This window comes from Heterodontus francisci, chromosome 9, assembly GCF_036365525.1.
Source record: "Heterodontus francisci isolate sHetFra1 chromosome 9, sHetFra1.hap1, whole genome shotgun sequence".
NCBI classification, from domain to species: domain Eukaryota; kingdom Metazoa; phylum Chordata; class Chondrichthyes; order Heterodontiformes; family Heterodontidae; genus Heterodontus; species Heterodontus francisci.
The window spans coordinates 54,944,588-54,965,622 of NC_090379.1; the positions used below are offsets into that span (position 1 = coordinate 54,944,588).

Here is a 21,035-nt window from a genome sequence, read left to right on the forward strand (position 1 = left end):
TAGAGCAGTATGTTCCAGAACCAACTAGAGAGCAGGCTATTCTAGACCTGGTATTGTGTAATGAGACAAGATTAATCAATAACCTCATGGTAAAGGAACCTCTAGGCAACAGCAATCATAACATAATAAAATTACCTACAGAGACTGGAACGTCAAACAATGAGGAAGAAAGCTAACAGACTCAATAGTTCTCAGATTTCCTTATAAAAATATTGATTTCTCTTCTTTGTTGTCTGATGTTCTCCTTTTAATTTTAATCATTCATTGTTATCTGTACTATACATTGCATCTGTTTCTGAATCTTAAAGAGAAGGTCTATTGCCACATTCCCTAGGCTTCAAAATCTGAATTAATAGTGAATTAATTACTGAGAGAAAATAAACAAGATAAATCGCAGTGGAAAAGAGTGAATGGTGAAAATGAAGGGTGCAAAGGACATTTTGAGATAATTGATAACAGAAGAGACTAACAGGACAGATGTGGGGGAATGATTGGCAAAGATAAAGTGCTACACATAGGAAGAAAAAAATAGATGGCATTTGTACCCCATGTGTAGTGTTAAAATAGCTGAGGAAAAAGTAAAAGACATCTAGGAGGCCTAGGAGACTTGCTGCTAGGCATGTCCAAGCAATGCGGAGTAATAATCAAAAAAGGCATTTGAATGTTGAACTAAAGAGTCCAAAGTGTAGAACATAGGTCTGACGAGGTTATGATCAAACTTTATAGTGCTCTGGTCAGACCACATCTTGATTACTGCATCCTGTTGTTGAAGCCAGAATAGAAGAAAGACATCTGCACACAGCAGGTTGGGCAAAGAGTCACGAAACTGGTCCCCAGTGTCAGTTATCTGATAATGAGGAAAGACTGGGGAAACTTGGGCTTTTCAGGATGTAAAGGAGGCAACTGAGATGTATGAGATTGTGAAGGATATAGAAAAAGTTAATGCTGAATATTACTTAAAATAAAATTACTGGAGTAGAAAAGGAGAACAAAGGTTCAATATAAGTGGGCGGTGCTGGGGTTGCAGGTTGGCGGGTATATTTAATGCAGATATGAGGAGATTCTTCCTTGCACTAAAGATGATCAATGTGTGAACTAAACCTCCTGATAGAGTAGTGGAGGAAAACATCCTGGAATCAATTAAGAAACTGTTTTAGCAGCAGTATCTCACAGCATTTTCTTCCTGCAGTGTAACCAGAAAGAAAAATGTTTGGTAGTATGTGATTTATGAAGGGTTTTTTTATGTTGTCATGTGACTGGGGAGAAAATTTAAACTAGGTACAAAGATTTTATGTATTAGTATATGCATTATGTATTAGTGAATGACAAAAATATAGGAAATGGAGAAAATATCCAACTAGAAAGGACAAATTTGTGCAGTAGCATGTGATTTGTTCAAAGTAAGGCTGGGGGTTTAACTTTATGACAGATATCAGGACATTCTTCCTCACATTAAAGATGATCGATGTGTGAAATAAACTTCTGGGGCAATGGAAGAAAACATCCCAGAATCAATTAAAGCAAATTTTATGCTAAAATGGGGAAGGAAATTAGGATTTCTCTGGACCGATATACTAAGCTAGGCTGATTTAAATTCCTCATCTGTAATTATGAATAGTGATAGGCACTGGATAAACACAGGGGATAACAGATGAGTAAATCAACTGCTTCTATGAATTACACACAGATAGCCCAACAAGTTCCAACTAAGACTCACCTTAAAAAAAGTCTCTGAATTCCTGATTTTTGCTACAACACTGGTCGTTCTGCATATTTAAAATACTGACTGACCTGGCAGCCCACAGCGTGGTTGACTGTTTCCAGGTGGTGTCCTAGTCCCTGGAACTTCCTGTCCGTTTTCATCCACACACCAGCAGTGGCCTGTACTGCTCTGGCATTGCAAAGGTCTGAAGTTCCCTTCCTCATCACACTGAGGTACATAGACTCCAATTAGAGGCTGAGACCCCTGTAGGCTCAATTCTGTATTCAGTCTCTCTCGATGCTGTTCACAAGCAGTCTTTGGACGTTCATTGCTTGCTAATCAAACAAAAAGAAAATAATTTTGAAACAATTACAAATTAAAAGCACAAATTGCCCAAAATAGGTCATGTAATGTCTCTTCATGTACAATACGTTGTTACCAGTCTACGTATAGGAACCAAAATACACCAAAGCCAATATGCTTTAAATACATTTCACATGTTATAGTTAACTCATCATCTCAAATTGATCCAAATTCTATACACCTGCACCCACCAGAATTTAGTATTTTCAATTAGTGTTGTATAGTTGATTTGAGGCACAAATCTAGATTTTTGTATCCATCATCTGACAAATGTTACTTTTGAGAGTTTATTGTGGGGAACTGCTTTATCAGCAGGATCTCAGAATTTTCCATGCGGAGTGTAATGGGAAAGAAATATGTTCATTAGTATGTGATTTGTGTTGGATAGTTTTATGTGGTAATGTGATTGGAGAGAAAATTTAAATTGGGGACAAAGATTTCATGTCATAGGATTATGGAATGACAAAAATACAAGAAATGTAGAAAATATTCAATTGGAAAGAAGAAAAACAGAGACTGGAACACAAACAAAACAAAAAAGTAACAATATTACTGATTGCTCTTTTTTGCTTTCTTCCTTTACTTTTCTGATGGTCGCTTTTCAATTTTAATCCTTTGTGCGTAACTGTTTTCTCATTGCGTGTATTTCTGAATCTTAGCGTGAAGGCATATACACACTTTACAGAGGTTGAAAATATGAATAAATGGTGAATTAATTTGTTGAGAACCAGGAAGCCAGAGGAACAGCAGTGGAAAAGAGAGATCAGTAGAAATGAAGGATATAAGACATATTCTGAGCTGGTTGACAACAGAAGAGGCTGATGGGAGAGATGAGGGAATAATCAGGAAGGATATCAGGCTTTTCAATGCAAATAAATATGGTCAGGTGCTTTATCCCTGTTATACTTACAGCTCAATGCCAAACAATAGCGATAGGCATTTTGTACATATAGGAAATAACAGATGCCTAAATCAGCTGTTTCTATGATGATCAACTTTTTACACATGTGTGTTTCACCAAATTCCAAATTAAAATCACTTTAAAATTAAGGTCTCTTTGAACTCCTCAGTTCCCTACAATATCAGTCATTTCACATATTTAAAATACTGACTGACCTGGCAGCCCACAGCGTGGTTGACTGCTTCCAGGTGGTGTCCTAGTCCCTGGAATTTCCTGTCCATTTTCATACACACACCAGCAGTAGCCTGTACTGCTGTGGCATTGCAGAGGCCTGAAGTTCCCTTCCTCATCACACTCAAGGATGTGGATTCCAACAAGAGGTTGAGATCCACGCAGGCTCACTTCTGTTTGCAGTCTCTCTCGATGCTGTTCACAAGCAGTCTTTGGACGTTCATTGGTTGCTAACGAAACAAAAACAAACTGTGATTGACAAAATTACAAATTAAAAGTACAAATTGCTTAAATTGTGTTTGTATTGCCTCTTCTTATAAAACATAGAAAAATAGGAGCAGGAGTAGGCCATTCGGCCCTTCGATCCTGCTCCGCTATTCAATACAATCATGGCTGATCATCCAAACTCAGTACCCTGTTCCTGCTTTCTCCCTGTATCTCTTGATCCCTTTAGCCCTAAGAACTATATCTAACTCTTTCTTGAATGTATTTAATGATTTGGTCTAATCTGCTTTCCGTGGTAGAGAATTCCACAGGTTCACCACTCTCTGGGTGAAGAAATCTCTCCTCATCTCATTCCTAAATGGCTTACCCCTTATCCTTAGATGGTGACCCCTGGTCCTGGACTCCCCCGCCAACGGGAACATCCTTCCTGTATCTAATCTGTCCAGTCCTGTTAGAAGTTTGTAGGTTTCTATGAGATCCCCTCTCATTCTTCTGAACTCTAGTGAATATAAGCCTAATCGACCCAATCTCTCTTCATACGTCAGTCCTGCCATCCCAGGAATCAGTCTGGTGAACCTTTGCTGCACTCTCTCCATAGCAAGAACATCCTTCCTCAGATAAAGAGACCAAAACTCCAGATGTGGTCTCACCAAGGCCTTGTATAATTGCAGCAAGACATCCTTGCTCCTGTACTTGAATCCTCTCGCCTTCCTAACTGCCTGCTGCACTTGCATGCCTACTTTCAGCGACTGGTGCACAAGAACACCCAGGTCTCGCTGCACGTCTCCCTTTCCCAATCTATTGCCATTCAGATAATAATCTGCATTTCTGTTTTTGCCTCCAAAGTGGATAACCTCACATTTATCCACATTATACTGCATCTACCATGTATTTGGCCACTCACTCAACCTGTCCAAATCACACTGGAGCTTCTCTGCATCCTCCTCACTGCTCACACTCCCACCCAGCTTTGTGTCATCTGCAAACTTGGATATGTTACATTTAATTCCCTCATCTATATCATTAATATCTATTGTGAATAGCTGGAATCCTAGCACTGATCCCTGTGGTACCCCACTAGTCACTGCCTGCCATTCGGAAAAAGACCAGTTTATTCCTACTCTTTGTTCCCTGTCTGCTAACCAGTTCTCTATCTATGTCAGTACCTTACCCCCAATCCCTTGTGCTTTAATTTTGCATGCTAATCTCTTATGTGGGACCTTATCGAAAGCCTTCTGAAAGTCCAAATACACCACATCCACTGGTTCTCACTTATCTATTCTATTAGTTACATCCTCAAACTATTCCAGTAGATTTGTCAAGCATGATTCCCCTTTCGTAAATCCATGTTGACTTTGTCCAATCCTGTCATTGTTTTCCAAGTGCTCTGCTATTACATCTTTTATAATGGACTCTAGCATTTTCCCCACTACTGATGTCAGGCTAACCAGTCTATAATTCCCTGTTTTCGCTCTACCTCCTTTTTTAAATAGTTGGGTTACATTAGCTACCCTCCAATCCGTTGGAACTGTTCCAGAGAATACAGAATTTTGAAAAATGACCAGCAATGCATTTACTATTTCTAGGGCCACTTCCTTAAGTACTCTGGGATGTAGATTAACAGGCCCTGGGGATTTATCGGCCTTCAATCCCATCACTTTCCCTAACACCATTTCCCTACGAATACTGATTTCATACAGTTCCTCCTTCTCACTAGACCCTATGTTCCCCAACATTTCTGGGAGGTAATTTGTGTCCTCCTTTGTGAAGTCAGAACCAAAGTATGTATTTAATTGATCTGCCATTTCTTTATTCCCCATTATAAATTCTCCTGTTTCTAACTGTAAGGGACCCACATTATACACTGCATGTTGTCACCCGTCTGTTATAGGAATGAAAACATACCTAAGCCAACATGCTTTAAATACAATACACTTCACTGGATAAAAAAAAATAGCTTAAGGACAGAAAACAAGAAGTTGTAGAAAATGGTTGTTTTTCAGACTGGAGGATGGTAGACAGTGGTGTTCCCCAAGGGTCAGTGCTGGGACCACTGCTTTTTTTGCTATGTATAAATGACTTGGATCTTGGAATACAGAGTAGGATTTCAAAATTTGTCAATGACACCAAACTTGGAGGTGTGGCAAACAGTGAAGATGATATGAACCGCCTGCAACCGGACATAAGCTAGCTGAATGGGCAAGACAGGTGGCAGATGGAATTTAATACTGTCAAGTGTGGAGTGATGCATTTTAGCAGAAGGAATAGAGAGAGGCAATGCATACTTAATGGCACATTCTAAAGAGTGTGCAGGAACAGAGGGACTGGGGGCTGCATGTGCATTGATCTTTGAAGGTGGCAGGACATATTGAGAGAGTGGTTAGTAAAGCATATGGGATCTTGGGATTCATAAATAGAGGCATTGAGTACAAAAGCAGGGAAGTTATGCTGAACCTTTATAAAGCTCTGGTTAGGCTCCAGCTGGAGTATTGCATCCAGTTCTGGTCACCACACTTTCAGAAGGATGTGAGGGTCCTGGAATGGATGCAAAGGAGATTTACCATAATGTTTCCAGGGTTGAAGGATTTTAATTACAAGGTTAGGTTGGAAAAGCTGGGGTTGTTCTCCTTAGAGTAAAGGAGATTGAGGGGAGATTTAATAGAGGTGTACAGATTATGACAGGCTCAGTTAAGTTAGACAAGGTAAAACCATTCCCATTAACTAATGGTACAAGGACTAGGGGAATACAGATTGAAGGTTTTGGGCAAGAGATACAGGGGGAATGAGGGAGAACTTTTTTACATAGTGAATGATAATAATTTGAAACTCGCTGCCCCTAAGGGTGGTGGAAGCAGAGACAATCAATGACTTCAAAAGGAAATTGGATGGACACTTGAAGTAAAGAGACTTGCAGGGCTGTGGGGATCGAGCGAGTGAGTGGCACTGACTGGATAGCTCCGTGGGAGCCAACATGGACTCGATAAGCCAAATGAGCTCCTTCTGTGCCATAAATGACTTTATGACATATAGTTAACTTAGCACCTCAAATTGATCCAAATTCTATCACCACCAAGGATACACCCGCACCCACCAGAATTTAATATTTTCAAATAATGTATAGTTCATTTGTGACACAAACCTTGATTTTTGTATGTGTTATCTGATAAATGTTACTTTTTGAGTTTAATATGAGGAATTGCTTTGGCAGCAGGATCTGATTGCATGTTCTTACTGGCATGTAATTGGAAAGAAACTTGTTCATTAGTATGTGATTTGTCTAGGTTACTTTTATGTTGATATGTGATTGTGAAAAAAATATAAATTGGGACAAAGATTTTGGGGGGAGCTTTAACCTGTCTAGGTGGTAGGGTTTGCGAGTGGATGCCTGGTTAAAAGGGCTGAAATTACCAGGGTGTCAGGAAGCTGGTAACAGCCGCCTAACTTCCACCTTTAACCTCAACGCATTCTGCAGCTTATGAGAATCTGTGGGACAGGCGGGTTGGCAATTTAAATAAGTGCTCATTATCAATTTCTTTAACCCTGAATTCTGACTGTACCGATGTGTGCAAGGATTTCCCAGGTGAATTCTACGAAGCAAGAGGACAGAGGGATTTGAGGTTGTTGAACAAATGACAGGCAAGAAATGCTTTAAATACTGAAATCTCATGTCTGCTTCCTTGTCTGGGTGAGAGGCTTTTGCTCACAGACTATGTTCTGAGACTGTGCTTTCAATTATTTGGAGGTGATTTCCAATACTTTGGTGGTCATTTCTACTACTCTGGAGTCTATATCAATTGATCTACCCTCCCCAGCTATCAACTTTTAGTGTATGCAGCTCAACCTTGGTCCTCTGACGAGCAGCAGCAGCAATACCAGCACCAGCAGAAGCAGTAGCAGCCTTCTCCTCAACCATCTGCCATTCCACAGGAGAAGGAGATGAGCATAGAGCTGCAGCTCACAGGAGGTGATAACCCCAACACAGGGTTTACAGGCTGAGCATTAGCTTCCTGGACATGACCAAGCAACAGTGCCTCAGGAGGCTCTGAATTTTGCTTCAGGTGGTTTCTGACATTTGCGGCCTCCTGGAAGAAGACCTTCTGTCAAGTGGATCAGGTGGGCACGCATTGCCAGTGGCTGTCAAAGTCACCACAGCCCTTAATTTCTTACAAGGATCTTAGAGTCATAGAGTCATTTATAGCACAGAAGGAGCCATTCGGTCCACTGAGTCCATGCCAGCTCTCCACAGAGCTATTCAGTCAGTCCCACTCGCCTGTTGAATTTGTTTCTTATATTCCATATGTTTGTGTAAAGAAGGCTGATATGGACCACACACCTTAACCTGTCCTCCTGCTCTAATGTTTCACTCACATGTTTCTTATTTCTTTCTCCGGGATAAATTACATTATACTTTTTAATATTCCCTTTATCTGTAGTGTCGAAAGCACAATTTCTGAATATTACTCTATTCTCTTCCTTTTTGTTTTCGAACCATTATCTATACATTTTTCACCAGAGCCCTCCCCCCACCTACTAGTTTAAATTCCTTGTGCCCGCCCTATTTGTCCTTTCTGCTAGGACCCTGGTCCCAGCCCGGTTCAGGTGGAGCCCCTCCCAACAGTACCATTCTTTCCTCTCCCAGTACCAGTGCCAGTGTTCCATGAAATGTAACCCTTCTTTTCCACTCCACCCCTTCAGCCACGCGGTCACTTCCCTAATACGAACATACAAACATACGAACTAGGAGCAGGAGTAGGCTATTCAGCCCCTCGGTTCTGTTCCGCCATTCGATAAGATCATGGCTGATCTGTTTGTGGCCTCAACTCCACTATACAGCCTACCCCCAGTACCCTTTTACTCCCTTGTTTGCCAAGAATCTGTCTACCTCTGCCTTAAAAACATTCAATGACCATGCCTCCTCTGCTTTCTGGGGAAGAGAATTCCACAGATTCCTGACCCTCTGAGAGAAAAAATTTCCCCTCATCTTAAATAGGAGACCCCTTATTTTTAAACTGTGCACCCTAGTTTTAGTCCCTTCCACAAGGAGAAACATCCTTTCAACATCCACCCTGTCAAGTCCCCTCAGGATCTTATATGTTTCAATAAGATCACCTATCATCCTTCTAACCTCCAATGAATACAGACCCAACTTATCCAACCTTTCCTCATCAGATAAGCCTCTCATCCCAGGAATCAGTCAAGTGATCATTCTTTGAACTGCTAATGCAATTATATCCTTTCTTAAGTAAGGAAACCAAAACTGTACACAATACTCTAGATGTGGCCTCACCAATGCCCCGTACAACTGTAGCAAAATATCTCTACTTTTACATTCCATCCCCCTTGCAATGCAATGCTAAAGTGAATGTTGGTCCCTTCAGGTCAGTGACCCTTCTTCAGAACGGGCAGATATAAGAAATGTAAAAGATTTTAAGCAAGTAAAGCGGGTGTGGGGCAAGAGATAACAAAAGAGAAGGTATTGATAGGACAAGGTCACAGAATAGCTAACCAGAAGGTCATTGAGCAAAGGCAAACAATATGTTTGTTAATGGTGTGCTGAAAGACAAAGCATTAGTATAGATAGGGTGTTAATGGACTGAAAACTGAAAAGCCACAAGCACAAACATGAAAAAAAGTGGGTAGACACAGTAGAAACAAACTGAACAAACTAAAATAAAATGAACACAAAAAAAAATAAAAAATAAAAAAATAACTAAAGATAAAAGTAAAATGGGGGGCCCGTCATGCTCTGAAATGATTGAGCTCAATGTTCAGTCTGGCAGGCTGTAGCGTGCCTAATCGGTAAATGAGATGCTGGTCCTCAAGCTTGCGTTGATGTTCACTGGAACACTGCAGCAATCCCAGGACAGAGATGTGAGCATGAGAGCAGGGGGCGGTGTGTTGAAATGGCCAGCAACCGGAAGCTCGGGGTCATGCTTTCGGACTGAGCAGAGGTGTTCCGCAAAGCAGTCACCCAGTCTTCGTTTGGTCTCCCCAGTGGAGAAGAGACCACATTGTGAGCAGCGAATACAGTATACTACATTGAAAGAAGTATAAGTAAATTGCTGCTTCACCTGAAAGGAGTGTGACCGCACCTGGAGTATTGCGTACAGTTTTGGTCCCCTTACTTGAGGAGGGATGTAGTTGCGTTGGAGGCAGTTCAGAGGAGGTTCACTGGATTGATTCCAGAGATGAGTGGTTTGTCTTATGAAGAGAGATTGAGCAGTTTAGGTCTTTACTCTCTAGAGTTTAGAAGAAGGAGAGATCTAATTGAGTAATATAAGATGATTAAGGGCTTTGACAAAGTAGACATAGAAAGGATGTTTTCTCTGGTGGGGCAATCTAGAACGAGAGGTCATAGTTTTAGGATAAGGGATAGCAGATTTAAAACAGAGGTGAGGAGAAATTACTTCTCTCAAAGGGTCGTGAGTCTGTGGAATTCACTACCCCAGAGTGTGGTGGATGCCGGGACATTGAGTAAATTTAAGGAAGCGATGGACAGATTATTAATTAGTAATGGGTTGAAGAGTTATGGAGAACGGGCAGTAAGTGAATTTAAGGTCGAGATGAGATCAACCATGATCGTATTGAAAGGCAGAGCAGACTCGAGGGGCTGAATTGCCTACTCCTGCTCCTAGTTCTTATGTTCTTAAACACAGACTGCTTCATCAAATCCAAGTGAAGACTTTGAGTGGCCTTTGATTATTTTCACATTGAATACCTCATCCATCAGGAACATAACCCACAAAGACTTACTTATTTATTTATTCTTATTCTTTATTCTTAAGAAACAGACCTGGTTTGGTCTGTTTTATTCCGGGGGTTACTAGATTGTTTAATTTAGCTGTTTTCCGGTTGGGTGAAAAAAAAACCTTTTATAAGATGACACCAAAATTGGTGGTATAGTGGACAGTGAAGAAGGTTGTCTAAGGTTACAACAGGATATAGATAAACTGGGAAAGTGCGCAAGAGTTTGGCAAATGGAATTTAACGCAGACAAGTGCGAAGTGATGCATTTAGGGAAGTTAAACTAGGGCAGGACATACACATGCCAATTTCCATGTGGCTCAGGCAATAATCCAAAGATTATAACCCTTGAAGTCCTATGTTCTTTAATTTAGCTCCTAGTTCCTCATACTCTCCAAACTGCACTTCTTGCCTAATATATCCTATGTTGTTGGTCCCAACATGGACCACAATGACTGGATCCTCCCCTACCTCTCCAATATCCTTTCAAGCCGGTTTGTGATGTCCCTCATCCCGGCACCAGGTAGGTAACAAACCATGTGGGATTCTTGATCCTGCTTACAATGGATGCTATCAGTCCCTCTAATTATTGAATCCCCAAAAACTGCCACATAAGGCTTCCCACTCTCTCCCTACTTTGTGCAGCCTTTTTCTCCAGGTGCCATGGACCACATTCTGCCTGTCTTTCCAACAATCTTTATCCTTATCCCCACTGGTAGCAAGTACATTGTACCTGTTGGATAGGATCAGTTTCTGTGGTTTGTCATTTTCTGGCTCATCTAGATTCCTCTTACTCTGGACACTATCGGTCACACCAACCCTATTCTGAACCTGTACCTCTCTACGAGATGTGACTGAAGTATAGAGAAAACTGCCCAGATACTGTTGTCCCTTCCTTATGTTTCAAAGTGTCTCCAACTCATACAGCCCCAGTCAATGACTCTGAGCCGGAGAGATTTAAGATGGAGGCATCTACTGCAGATGTGTTCACTTGGGACAGTCTTGCTCCCACAACCTGCTCTGTCCTATCTTGTATGTCCATGCAAGATTCCAAGGGAGCTTTCATCCTGTGCCAGTCAAGCTTCCCTGAGATAGTCACACCTCGAAGCAGAGTTAGGCTGTTTGGAGTTAAGGGACATCCTCTGAAGAGGTGGCTGATGACACCGGTGAGGAGGTCAGACGATGACGTTCAGGAAAGATACAATAGAAATCAACTGACCACCAGAGATGTGATAGAGCAAGTAATTGGGATGTGAAGATATGGTTCATGTGCCTTCACAAATCTGGGGGAACTCTTCAGTAAACACCAGACACAGTATCCAGAATGATAGTGATCTGCTGTGCCTTGCACAACACAGCATAGCAGCAATGACTAGATATTCAGGAGGAGGAAGATGCTGAGTGTACTGCCTCTTCACATCAGGAAAACCAACAGGAAGCATGTGATTTGGCGAGGTCACCAGTAGCTGTACATATTGGGAGGAATCTTTCCGGTCTCACAGAGGCTGGCTTGAAGGCGGGACCAGAATGAAATTTTGAAATGAGGGCGTCAGGTCAGTAGGCCAATGCATTCCCACCTCTGGGCAATCTTGCCGGAGGCGAGTCATCACCAGCGACGTCTACCCGCCCAGCAGCGGCAGGTAACCAATCTGCATAAATACGTTTTTTTCATTCATTCATGGGATGTGGATGTCGCTGGCTAGGCCATCATTTGTTGCCCATCCCTAATTGCCCTTGAGAAGGTGGTGGTGAGCTGCCTTCTTGAACTGCTGCAGTCCATGTGGGGTAGGTACATCCACAGTGCTGTTAGGAAGGGAGTTCCAGGATTTTGACTCAGTGACAGTGAAGGAACGATGATATAGTTCCAAGTCAGGATGGTGCGTGGCATGGAGGGGAACTTGCAGGTGGTGGTGTTCCCATGTATTTGCTGTCCTTGTCCTTCTAGGTGGTAGAGGTCACGGCTTTGGAAGGTGCTGTCTAAGGGCTCTTGGTGTGTTCCTGCAGTACATCTTGTAGATGGTATACACTGCTGCCACTGTGTGTCGGTGGTGGATTGTGTGCCAATCAAGTGGGCTGCTTTGTCTTGGATGGTGTCGAGCTTCTTGAGTGTTGTTGGAGCTGCACCCATCCAGGCAAGTGGAGAGTATTCCATCACACTCCTGACTTGTGCCTTGTAGATGGTGGACAGGCTTTGGGGAGTCAGGAGGTGAGTTACTTGCCATAGGATTCCTAGCCTCTGACCTGCTCTAGTAACCACGGTATTTATATGGCTACTCCAGTTCAGTTTCTGGTCAATGGTAACCCCCAAGATGTTAATAGTGCAGGATTCAGCCATCGCAATGCCAATGAATGTCATGGGGAGATGGTTCGATTCTCTCTTGTTGGAGATGGTCATTGCCTGGCACTTGTGTGGCACAAATGTTACTTGCCACTTATCAGCTCAAGCCTGGACATTGTCGAGGTCTTGCTGCATTCCTACACAAACTGCTTCAGTATCTGAACATTGTGCAGTCATCAGCGAACATCCCCACTTCTGACCTTATGATTGAAGGAAGGTCATTGAGGAAGCAGCTGAAGATGGTTGGGCCTAGGACACTACCCTGAGGAACTCCTGCAGTGATGTCTTGGGACAGAGATGAAATAAGTGCCCATTTGTGGACAGATTGGGGGTGCTGCTCTGGGATCTTCCTGGCACGGACAGGTCCCCCGCTAAGGCCAAAGCCCAGCAGGTGCATGGAGGCAGTTTGCTGACAGCTGTCTGGTGGGCCCGCGAGGCCTCCTGCATTTAACCTCCCCAGGGTTGCACCTCTACAAGGGTGGCCTGGCAGCTGTAGCCACAGTTAATTTTTAATAAATTGAGACCTCTTCAGAGGCTGTCTCAAGATGGAGGCACCCTCACAGTCCCCAGCCTACAGCAGCAGCGCCAACTTTTCCTGGTGGGGATTGCATCCTTTCAAGGATCCCAATCAGAGGGCCTGCAGCCTCAGGAACATGCCTGCCATCCTTAATTGGACAGCGCTCCTGTCAGCAGCTTCTTAATTGGCCACCTCCGGGAAGATCTCACAGATGGGGGTGGTGCGCGGTTTTGACCCAGAAATGGTCCTGCCCCACAATTGTTTCTAAAGTTCTTAAGATTCCGCCCATAGATGCCCGGGGCAGACTGATTCAGGCATTGTTTACTTAGACTGAAGCAATGCAGTCAACTGGCACACAAATCTGAGCCCACTGGAATGCGCCCCCCATCCCCCCCTCCCCCCCCCCCCACCACTACCCCTCCGACCTCGCCCGAGGTCGGCAATGTGTCCATTTTGAGGTCCGTGACTGGTAATTTCAGGGATGAGAAGTTTCCCATTGGCTTCAGTCTGGTTTTAGAAAAAGCACAGTTGTCAGTTTCAGTTTCACCGCTGACAGGTGTTTAGCATGGGAACAGCACTTCCAATTCAGACAAGTTTGGGTTTTCTGGCGAGTTCCGATTTTTTTTAAAAGCTCGCCGAAAAGTCTAAACTTGTCAGAATTGGAAGCGCTGTTCCCACTGTAAACAGCTGTCAGTTGTGAAACTGAAACTGATGGCTGCGTTTGTTTAAAAATGGACCAATCGCAAATCAGAGTTGCCACTCCCTGCAACTATCAGAGAGGGAGAAAGAGAGAGGAGGGAGAGAAGAAGGGGATAAGGAGGGAAAAGAGAGAGGGAGGGAGGGAAGAGGGTGGAGACAGACAGAGAGGGGAGATAGACAGAGAGAGAGGGGGCGGAGAGAGAGAGAAAGGGGGCAGAGAGCAACGGGACGACGACACAGGAAGGGGGGGACGACACAGGGAGGGAGGGACGACACAGAGAGGAGGGGGACGACACAGAGAGGAGGGGGACGACACAGAGAGGAGGGGGACGACACAGAGGGGGGGGGATGACACAGAGAGGGGGGGGACGACACAAAGCGGGGGGGACGACACAGGGAGGGAGGGACGACACAGAGAGGAGGGGGACGACACAGAGAGGGGGGGGATGACACAGAGAGGGGGGGACGACACAGAGAGGGGTGGGGACGACACAGAGGGGGGGGGACGACACAGGGGGGGGAGACACAGAGGGGGGGGACGACACAGAGAGGGGGGGACGACACAGAGGGGGGGTCGACACAGAGAGGGGGGGGACGACACAGAGAGGGGGGGGACGACACAGAGAGAGGGGGGGACGACACAGAGAGAGGGGGGGACGACACAGAGGGGGGGGGGACGACACAGAGGGGGGGGGACGACACAGAGGGGGGGGGGGAAACGACACAGAGGGGGGGGGAACGACACAGAGAGGGGGGGGACGACACAGAGAGGGGGGGGACGACACAGAGAGGGGGGGGACGACACAGAGAAGGGGGGACGACACAGAGGGGGGGGGACGACACAGAGGGGGGGGGACGACACAGAGGGGGGGGACGACACAGAGGGGGGGGGGATGACACAGAGAGAGGGGGGACGACACAGAGAGAGAGGGGGACGACACAGAGAGAGAGGGGGACGACACAGAGAGAGGGGGGGACGACACAGAGAGAGGGGGACAACACGGGGGGGGGCGACACAGAGAAGGGGGGACGACACAGAGAAGGGGGGACATGACACAAAGAGGGGGAGATGACACAGAGAAGGAGGGGGACGACGCAGAGAAGGAGGGGGACAACGCAGAGAAGGAGGGGGACGACGCAGAGAAGAAGGAGGGGGAGAGAGCAACACAGAGAAAGACAGACAGACAGACAGAGAGAGTAAGAAGTGGGAGAGAGCGCGATCAAGATCACTCCTGACAATGGACATCTATCCAGAATTCTCCGCATCACTACAAGTGAACAGGCAAACACTGTCTACTTATGCAAGCAAAAAATTTCCAGTGTCCAATTTAGTGACCAGAAAGTAAGCCAATAAATTAGTCTTCTCATTTAAACCTTCTTCATAAAAATGCACCTTTGTTGTTGTTCTAATGCCTTTATCTTTCTGAAACTGTCTCACCGGCCCCCCGTGCAAAAATGTTGGGCACCCCTGCTTCAAGCCTTTAACCTTGTGTTTTAAAATAATCTAGCAGCAAATGTAATTGCAAAAGTAATTCGCATTGACATTGCATACTATTCTGCTTGCTAACTAGCTAATACAGTTCTGCTGCTCTCCATTATATTTGTATGCTTAACTATTTTATTTATAGGGAGACATGTATTTTAAATTGTACTGTGTTTCGATGGCATTAGATTGGATATATTCTTGATATACAGATAATCACCCCCATGTCCGTGGCTGAGTCAATCATTTTGTCAAATGACCATGGTGCAACATATTGGTGCCTATCCCTGCCCCCCACCCCAACGCCAACACAACGTGGTCACAAAATCAACAATCCATGTCTTCCACAAGCACCTATTGCTCATCTTTAACACTTGATTGAACATTGCAGACAGTGCAAAGAGTCACAAAGCTGATCCCCAGTGTCAGCTGTCTGATAATGAGGAGAAACTTGACCTTTTCAAGTTGAAAAGGAGGCAACTGAGAGGTGATTTTAGAGGTGTATGAGAGTGCAAAGGATATAGAAAAAGTTAATGCTGAATATTACGTGAAATAAAATTGTTGGAGTAGAAAAAGGGAACAAAGGTTCAAACTAAGTGGGCGGTGGTCGGCGGACAGGGTGGGTGTGGAGAGATGAGTACATTTAACACAGAAAGGAGGAAATTCTTCCACACACTAAGGATGATCAATGTGTGAAGTAAACTTCCTGATAAGAGTAGTGGAGGAAAACCTAGAATCAATTAAGAAACTGCTTTGGCAGCAGTATCTCACAGAATTTTCTCCCTGGAGTGTAATGGGAAAGAAATATGTTCATCAGCATGCAACTTATGTCGGATAGTTGGATGTAGTAATGTGATTGGAGAGAAAATTTAAATTGGGGACAAAGATTTCATGTCACAGGATTATGGAAAGTCAAAAATACAAGAAATGTAGAAAATATCCAGTTAGAAAGAAGAAAAACACAGAGACTGGAACACACAAACAAAAGGAACAAAAAAGTAACAATATCACCGATTTCTCTTTTTTGCTTTCTTCCTTTACTTTTCTGATGGTCGCTTTTCAATTTAAATCCTTTGTGCTTAACTGTTTGCTCATTGCGTGTATTTCTGAATCTTAGCGTGAAGGCATATACACACTTTACAGAGGTTGAAAATATGAATAAATGATGAATTAATTTGGTGAGAACCCAGAGGCCAGAGAAACAGCAGTGGAAAAGAGAGATCAGTGGAAATGAAGGATACAAGACATATTCTGAGCTGGTTGACAACAGAAGAGGCTGATGCAAGAGCTGGGGGAATAATCAGGAAGAATATGAACCTTTTCAATGCAAATAAATATGGTCAGGTGCTTTATCCCTGTTATACTTACAGCTCAATGCCAAACAATAGAGATAGGCATTTTGTAAATATAGGAAATCACAGATGCCTAAATCAGATTTTTCCATGAAGACCAGCTTTTTACACGTGTGCTTCACCAAATTCCAAGTTAGAATCATTTTAAAATAAATTAAAACCTCTTTGAACTTCTCAGTTTTCCTACATTATCAGTCATTTCACATATTTAAAATACTGACTGACCTGGCAGCCCACAGCGTGGTTGACTGCTTCCAGGTGGTGTCCTAGTCCCTGGAATTTCCTGTCCATTTTCATACACACACCAGCAGTAGCCTGTACTGCTGTGGCATTGCAGAGGCCTGAAGTTCCCTTCCTCATCACACTCAAGAATGTGAATTCCAAAAAGAGGTTGAGATCCACGCAGGCTCACTTCTGTTTGCACTCTCTCTCGATGCTGTTCACAAGCAGTCTTGGGACGTTCATTGGTTGCTAATCAAACAAATAGAAATTGCTATTGTAAAAAATTACAAATTAAAAGTACAAATCTCTCAAATTGGGCCAAACATCATCTGTTTTTGTACATTTTGTGTTGTCACCAGTCTGTTTATAGGAAAGAAAACATATCTAAGCCAACATGCGATAGACAGAGCTAAGCGATCCCATAACCAACGGATCAGATCTAAGATCTGCAGTCCTGCCACATCCAGCCATGAATGGTGGTGGACAATTAAACAACTAACTGGAGGAGGTGGCTCCACAAATATCCCCATCCTCAATTATGGGGGATCCCAGCACATCAGTGCAAAAGATAAGGCTGAAGCATTTGCAACAATCTTGAGCCAAAAGTGCCGAGTTGATGATCCATCTCGGCCTCCTCCTGAAGTCCCCAGCATCACAGATGCCAGACTTCAGCCAATTCGATTCACTCCGCGTGATATCAAGAAATGAATGAAGGCACTGGATACTGCAAAAGCTATGGGCCCTGACAATATTCCAGCAATAGTACTGAAGACCTGTGCTCCAGAACTTACCGCGCCCCCAGCCAAGCTGTTCCAGCACAGCTACAACACTGGCATCTACCCTGCAATGTGGAAAATTGCCCAGGTATGTCCTGTACACAAAAAGCAGGACAAATCCAAACCGGCCAATTACCGCCCCATCAGCCTACTCTCAATCATCAGTAAAGTGATGGAAGGTGTCATCAACAGTGCCATCAAGCGGCACTTGCTTAGCAATAACCTGCTCAGTGACGCTCAGTTTGGGTTCCGCCAGGGCCACTCAGCTCCTGACCTCATTACAGCCTTGGTTCAAACATGAACAAAAGGGCTGAACTCAAGAGGTGAGGTGAGAGTGACTGCCCTAGACATCAAAGCAGCATTTGACCGAGTATGGCATCAAGGAGCCCTAGCAAAACTGAGGTCAATGGGAATCAATGGGAAAACCCTCCGCTGGCTGGAGTCATACCTAGCGCAAAGGGAGATGGTTGTGGTTGTTGGAGGTCAATCATCTGAGCTCCAGGACATCACTGCAGGGGTTCCTCAGGGTAGTTTCCTAGGCCCAACCATCTTCAGCTGCTTCATCAATGACCTTCCTTCAATCATAAGGTCAGAAGTGGGGATGTTCGCGGATGACTGCACAATGTTCAGCACCATTCGTGACTCCTCAGATACTGAAGCAGTCCGTGTAGAAATGCAGCAAGACCTGGACAATATCCAGGATTGGGCTGATAAGTGGCAAGTAACATTCGCGCCACACAAGTGCCAGGCAATGACCATCTCCAACAAGAGAGAATCTAACCATCTCCCCTTGACATTCAACAGCATTACCACTGCTGAATCCCCCACTATCAACAACCTAGGGGCTACCATTGACCAGAAACTGAACTGGAGTAGCCATATAAATACCGTGGCTACAAGAGCATGTCAGAGGCTAGGAATCCTGAGGTGAGTAACTCACCTCCTGACTCCCCAAAGCCTGTCCACCATCTACAAGGCACAAGTCAGGAGTGTGATGGAATACTCTCCACTTGCCTGGATGGGTGCAGCTCCAACAACACTCAAGAAGCTCGACACCATCCAGGACAAAGCAGCCCGCTTAATTGGCACCCCATCTACAAACATTCACTCTCTCCACCACCGACACACAGTGGCAGCAGTGTGTACCATCTACAAGATGCACTGCAGCAATGCACCAAGTCTCCTTGGACAGCACCTTCCAAACCTGCGACCTATACCAACTAGAAGGACAAGGGCAGCAAATACATGGGAACACCACCACCTGCAAGTTCCCCTCCAAGTCACACACCATCCTGACTTGGAACTATATCGCCGTTCCTTCATTGTCGCTGGGTCAAAATCCTGGAACTCCCTTTCTAACAGCACTGTGGGTGTACCTACCCCAAATGGACTGCAGCGGTTCAAGAAGGCAGCTCACCACCACCTTCTCAAGGGCAATTAGGGATGGGCAATAAATGCTGGCATAGCCAGCGTCACCCACATCCCATGAATGAATTTTTAAAAATGCTTTAAATACAATACATTTCACATGATATAGTTAATTTATCACCCTAAATTGACCCAAATTCTATCACCACCAGGGATACACCTCTACCCACCAGAATTTAGTATTTTCAATTAAGGTTGTATAGCTCATTTGTGACATAATCCCAAATTTTTGTATGTTATCCAATAAATGTTACCTTTTGAGAGTTTATTATGAGGAACTGCTTTGGCATCAGGATCTCACAGTATTTTCTTGCTGGCATGTAATTGGAAAGATATACATTCGTTTGTATGTGATTTGTGCAGGATATTTTACGTTGTAATTTAATTGCGGAGAAGTTTATTTGGGGCAAAGAATTTTGAGGGATCTTTCACCTGACTGGCTGGGTGTGTTTGCAAGTAGGTGGTTGGTTAGAAGAGCTGAAATTGCCAGTGTGTCATCAACTTGCTGACTTTCACCTTTAACCTCAGCCTGATCTGCAGTGCACGGGGCAGGCGGGTTGGGAATTTAGATATGTTAACTTCTCCTTAACAGCTTCTTTAACCCTGAATTGTGGCTTTAATGGTGTGTGCATAGGTTTTCCAGCCTTCCTGGCACTCATCAGGGAAATCAAGGTGAAAGGACAGTGGGATATGAGGGAGCTCTAAAAGTGACAGGCAAGTAATGCTTTAAATACTGAGATCTCACACCTGCTTCCTTGCCTAGAGTGAAAGGCTCCCGCTTGCAGAACTTGTTCTGAGACAGCTTTGGAGGTCATTTTGAATACTTTGTAGGTCATTTCTACTGCAATGGATTTTACATTGATTGAGCTACTCTTCCCAGCTATCAGCCTTCAGTTCAGCATGGGAGCCTCTTATGCAGATTTATATTGGACCTCAGATGAGAAACAAGATAGGCAGCAGCAACACCACCAGAAGCAGAGCCGTGACCTTCTCCACAACCACCTGCTGCTCCACAGGAGAGAGAGGATGAACACAGAGCACAGGGCTTACAGACAGAGGATTAGCTTTCCTGACATGACTGAGCAGTGGTGCATCAGGAGAGGAGGTTCAGAGTTTCAGGTCAAGTGGTCTCTGACATATGCAGCCTCCTGGAAGAAACCTTCTGCCAGTTGGACATGCATTGCCAGTGGGGGTTAAAGTCACCACAGCTCTTAATTTCTTTGTGGCTGGCTCCTTCCTTGGAACTGAAGACAATATTTGAAGAATCTCTCAATCTGCTGCTCACCAGTGCATCTCAGAGGTGACTGATGCCATGTTTGCCAGGGCTGGAAACTTATGTGCACTTCTCAACCAATGAGGCCAGAGTGAGTGGGCACTCAGCTTTGCCCCTCTGGTTGGCTTCCCACCGGTCCACGGAGTCAATAACTGCATACATCATAATCAAGGTGTCCCCAGAACACCCTGGAGTCTTCAAAATCAAAAGGGATTCCACTCCATAAATGTTCAGCTCATCTGCAACCACCAAAACATCATCATGCATATCTGCAAGATTCCCAGGGAGATGTCATGATGCTTTCATCCAGTGCCAGTCAAGTTTTCTGAGATCTCCACACCTCGAAGCAGAGTTAGGGATGGCTCCGTGGAGACAAGGGCTACCCTCTGAAGACATGGCTGCTGAGACCTGTGAGGGGCCCAGAGAATAGCATTCAGGAAAGGTAAAATAGAAGCTACCTGCCTACCAGAGCTGTGAGAGAAGGCAATCGGAATAGAGAAGAAGCACTTTAGGTGTCTGGATAGATCTGTGGGCATCCTTCAAGTATGCACCAGCCAGGGTATGCAGAATGATAGTTGTCTGCTGTGCCTTGCACAACACTGTACAGCAGTGAGAACTGGAGCTCCAGGAGGAGGAATGTGTTGAGCACTCTGCCTCTTTGGAGGAGAAGCAGCAACTGGATAAGCAGGAGGAGGAAGAGCAAGGGAAGGGAACCAGCAGCAGAACACATAGCTGTCTGGGATAGGCTGATTGAGGTATGTTTCACTTAAACTGAGGCAGT

At 44.5% G+C, this 21,035-nt stretch overlaps 1 protein-coding gene across 5 annotated transcripts in view; it reads right to left on the minus strand.

The window, feature by feature from the left end:
* The window catches only part of nid2a (nidogen 2a (osteonidogen)), a 165,924-nt gene that overhangs the window by 62,722 nt on the left and 82,167 nt on the right, over positions 1-21,035 (minus strand). For all 5 annotated transcript variants that reach the window (XM_068039105.1, XM_068039106.1, XM_068039107.1 and 2 more), the window contains exons 20-22: positions 16,781-17,026; positions 3,182-3,427; positions 1,792-2,037 (exon numbers count right to left, since the gene is read on the minus strand). In XM_068039105.1, coding sequence (XP_067895206.1) covers positions 1,792-2,037; positions 3,182-3,427; positions 16,781-17,026 — 738 coding nt within the window. The remainder of the gene's footprint in view (positions 1-1,791; positions 2,038-3,181; positions 3,428-16,780; positions 17,027-21,035) is intronic.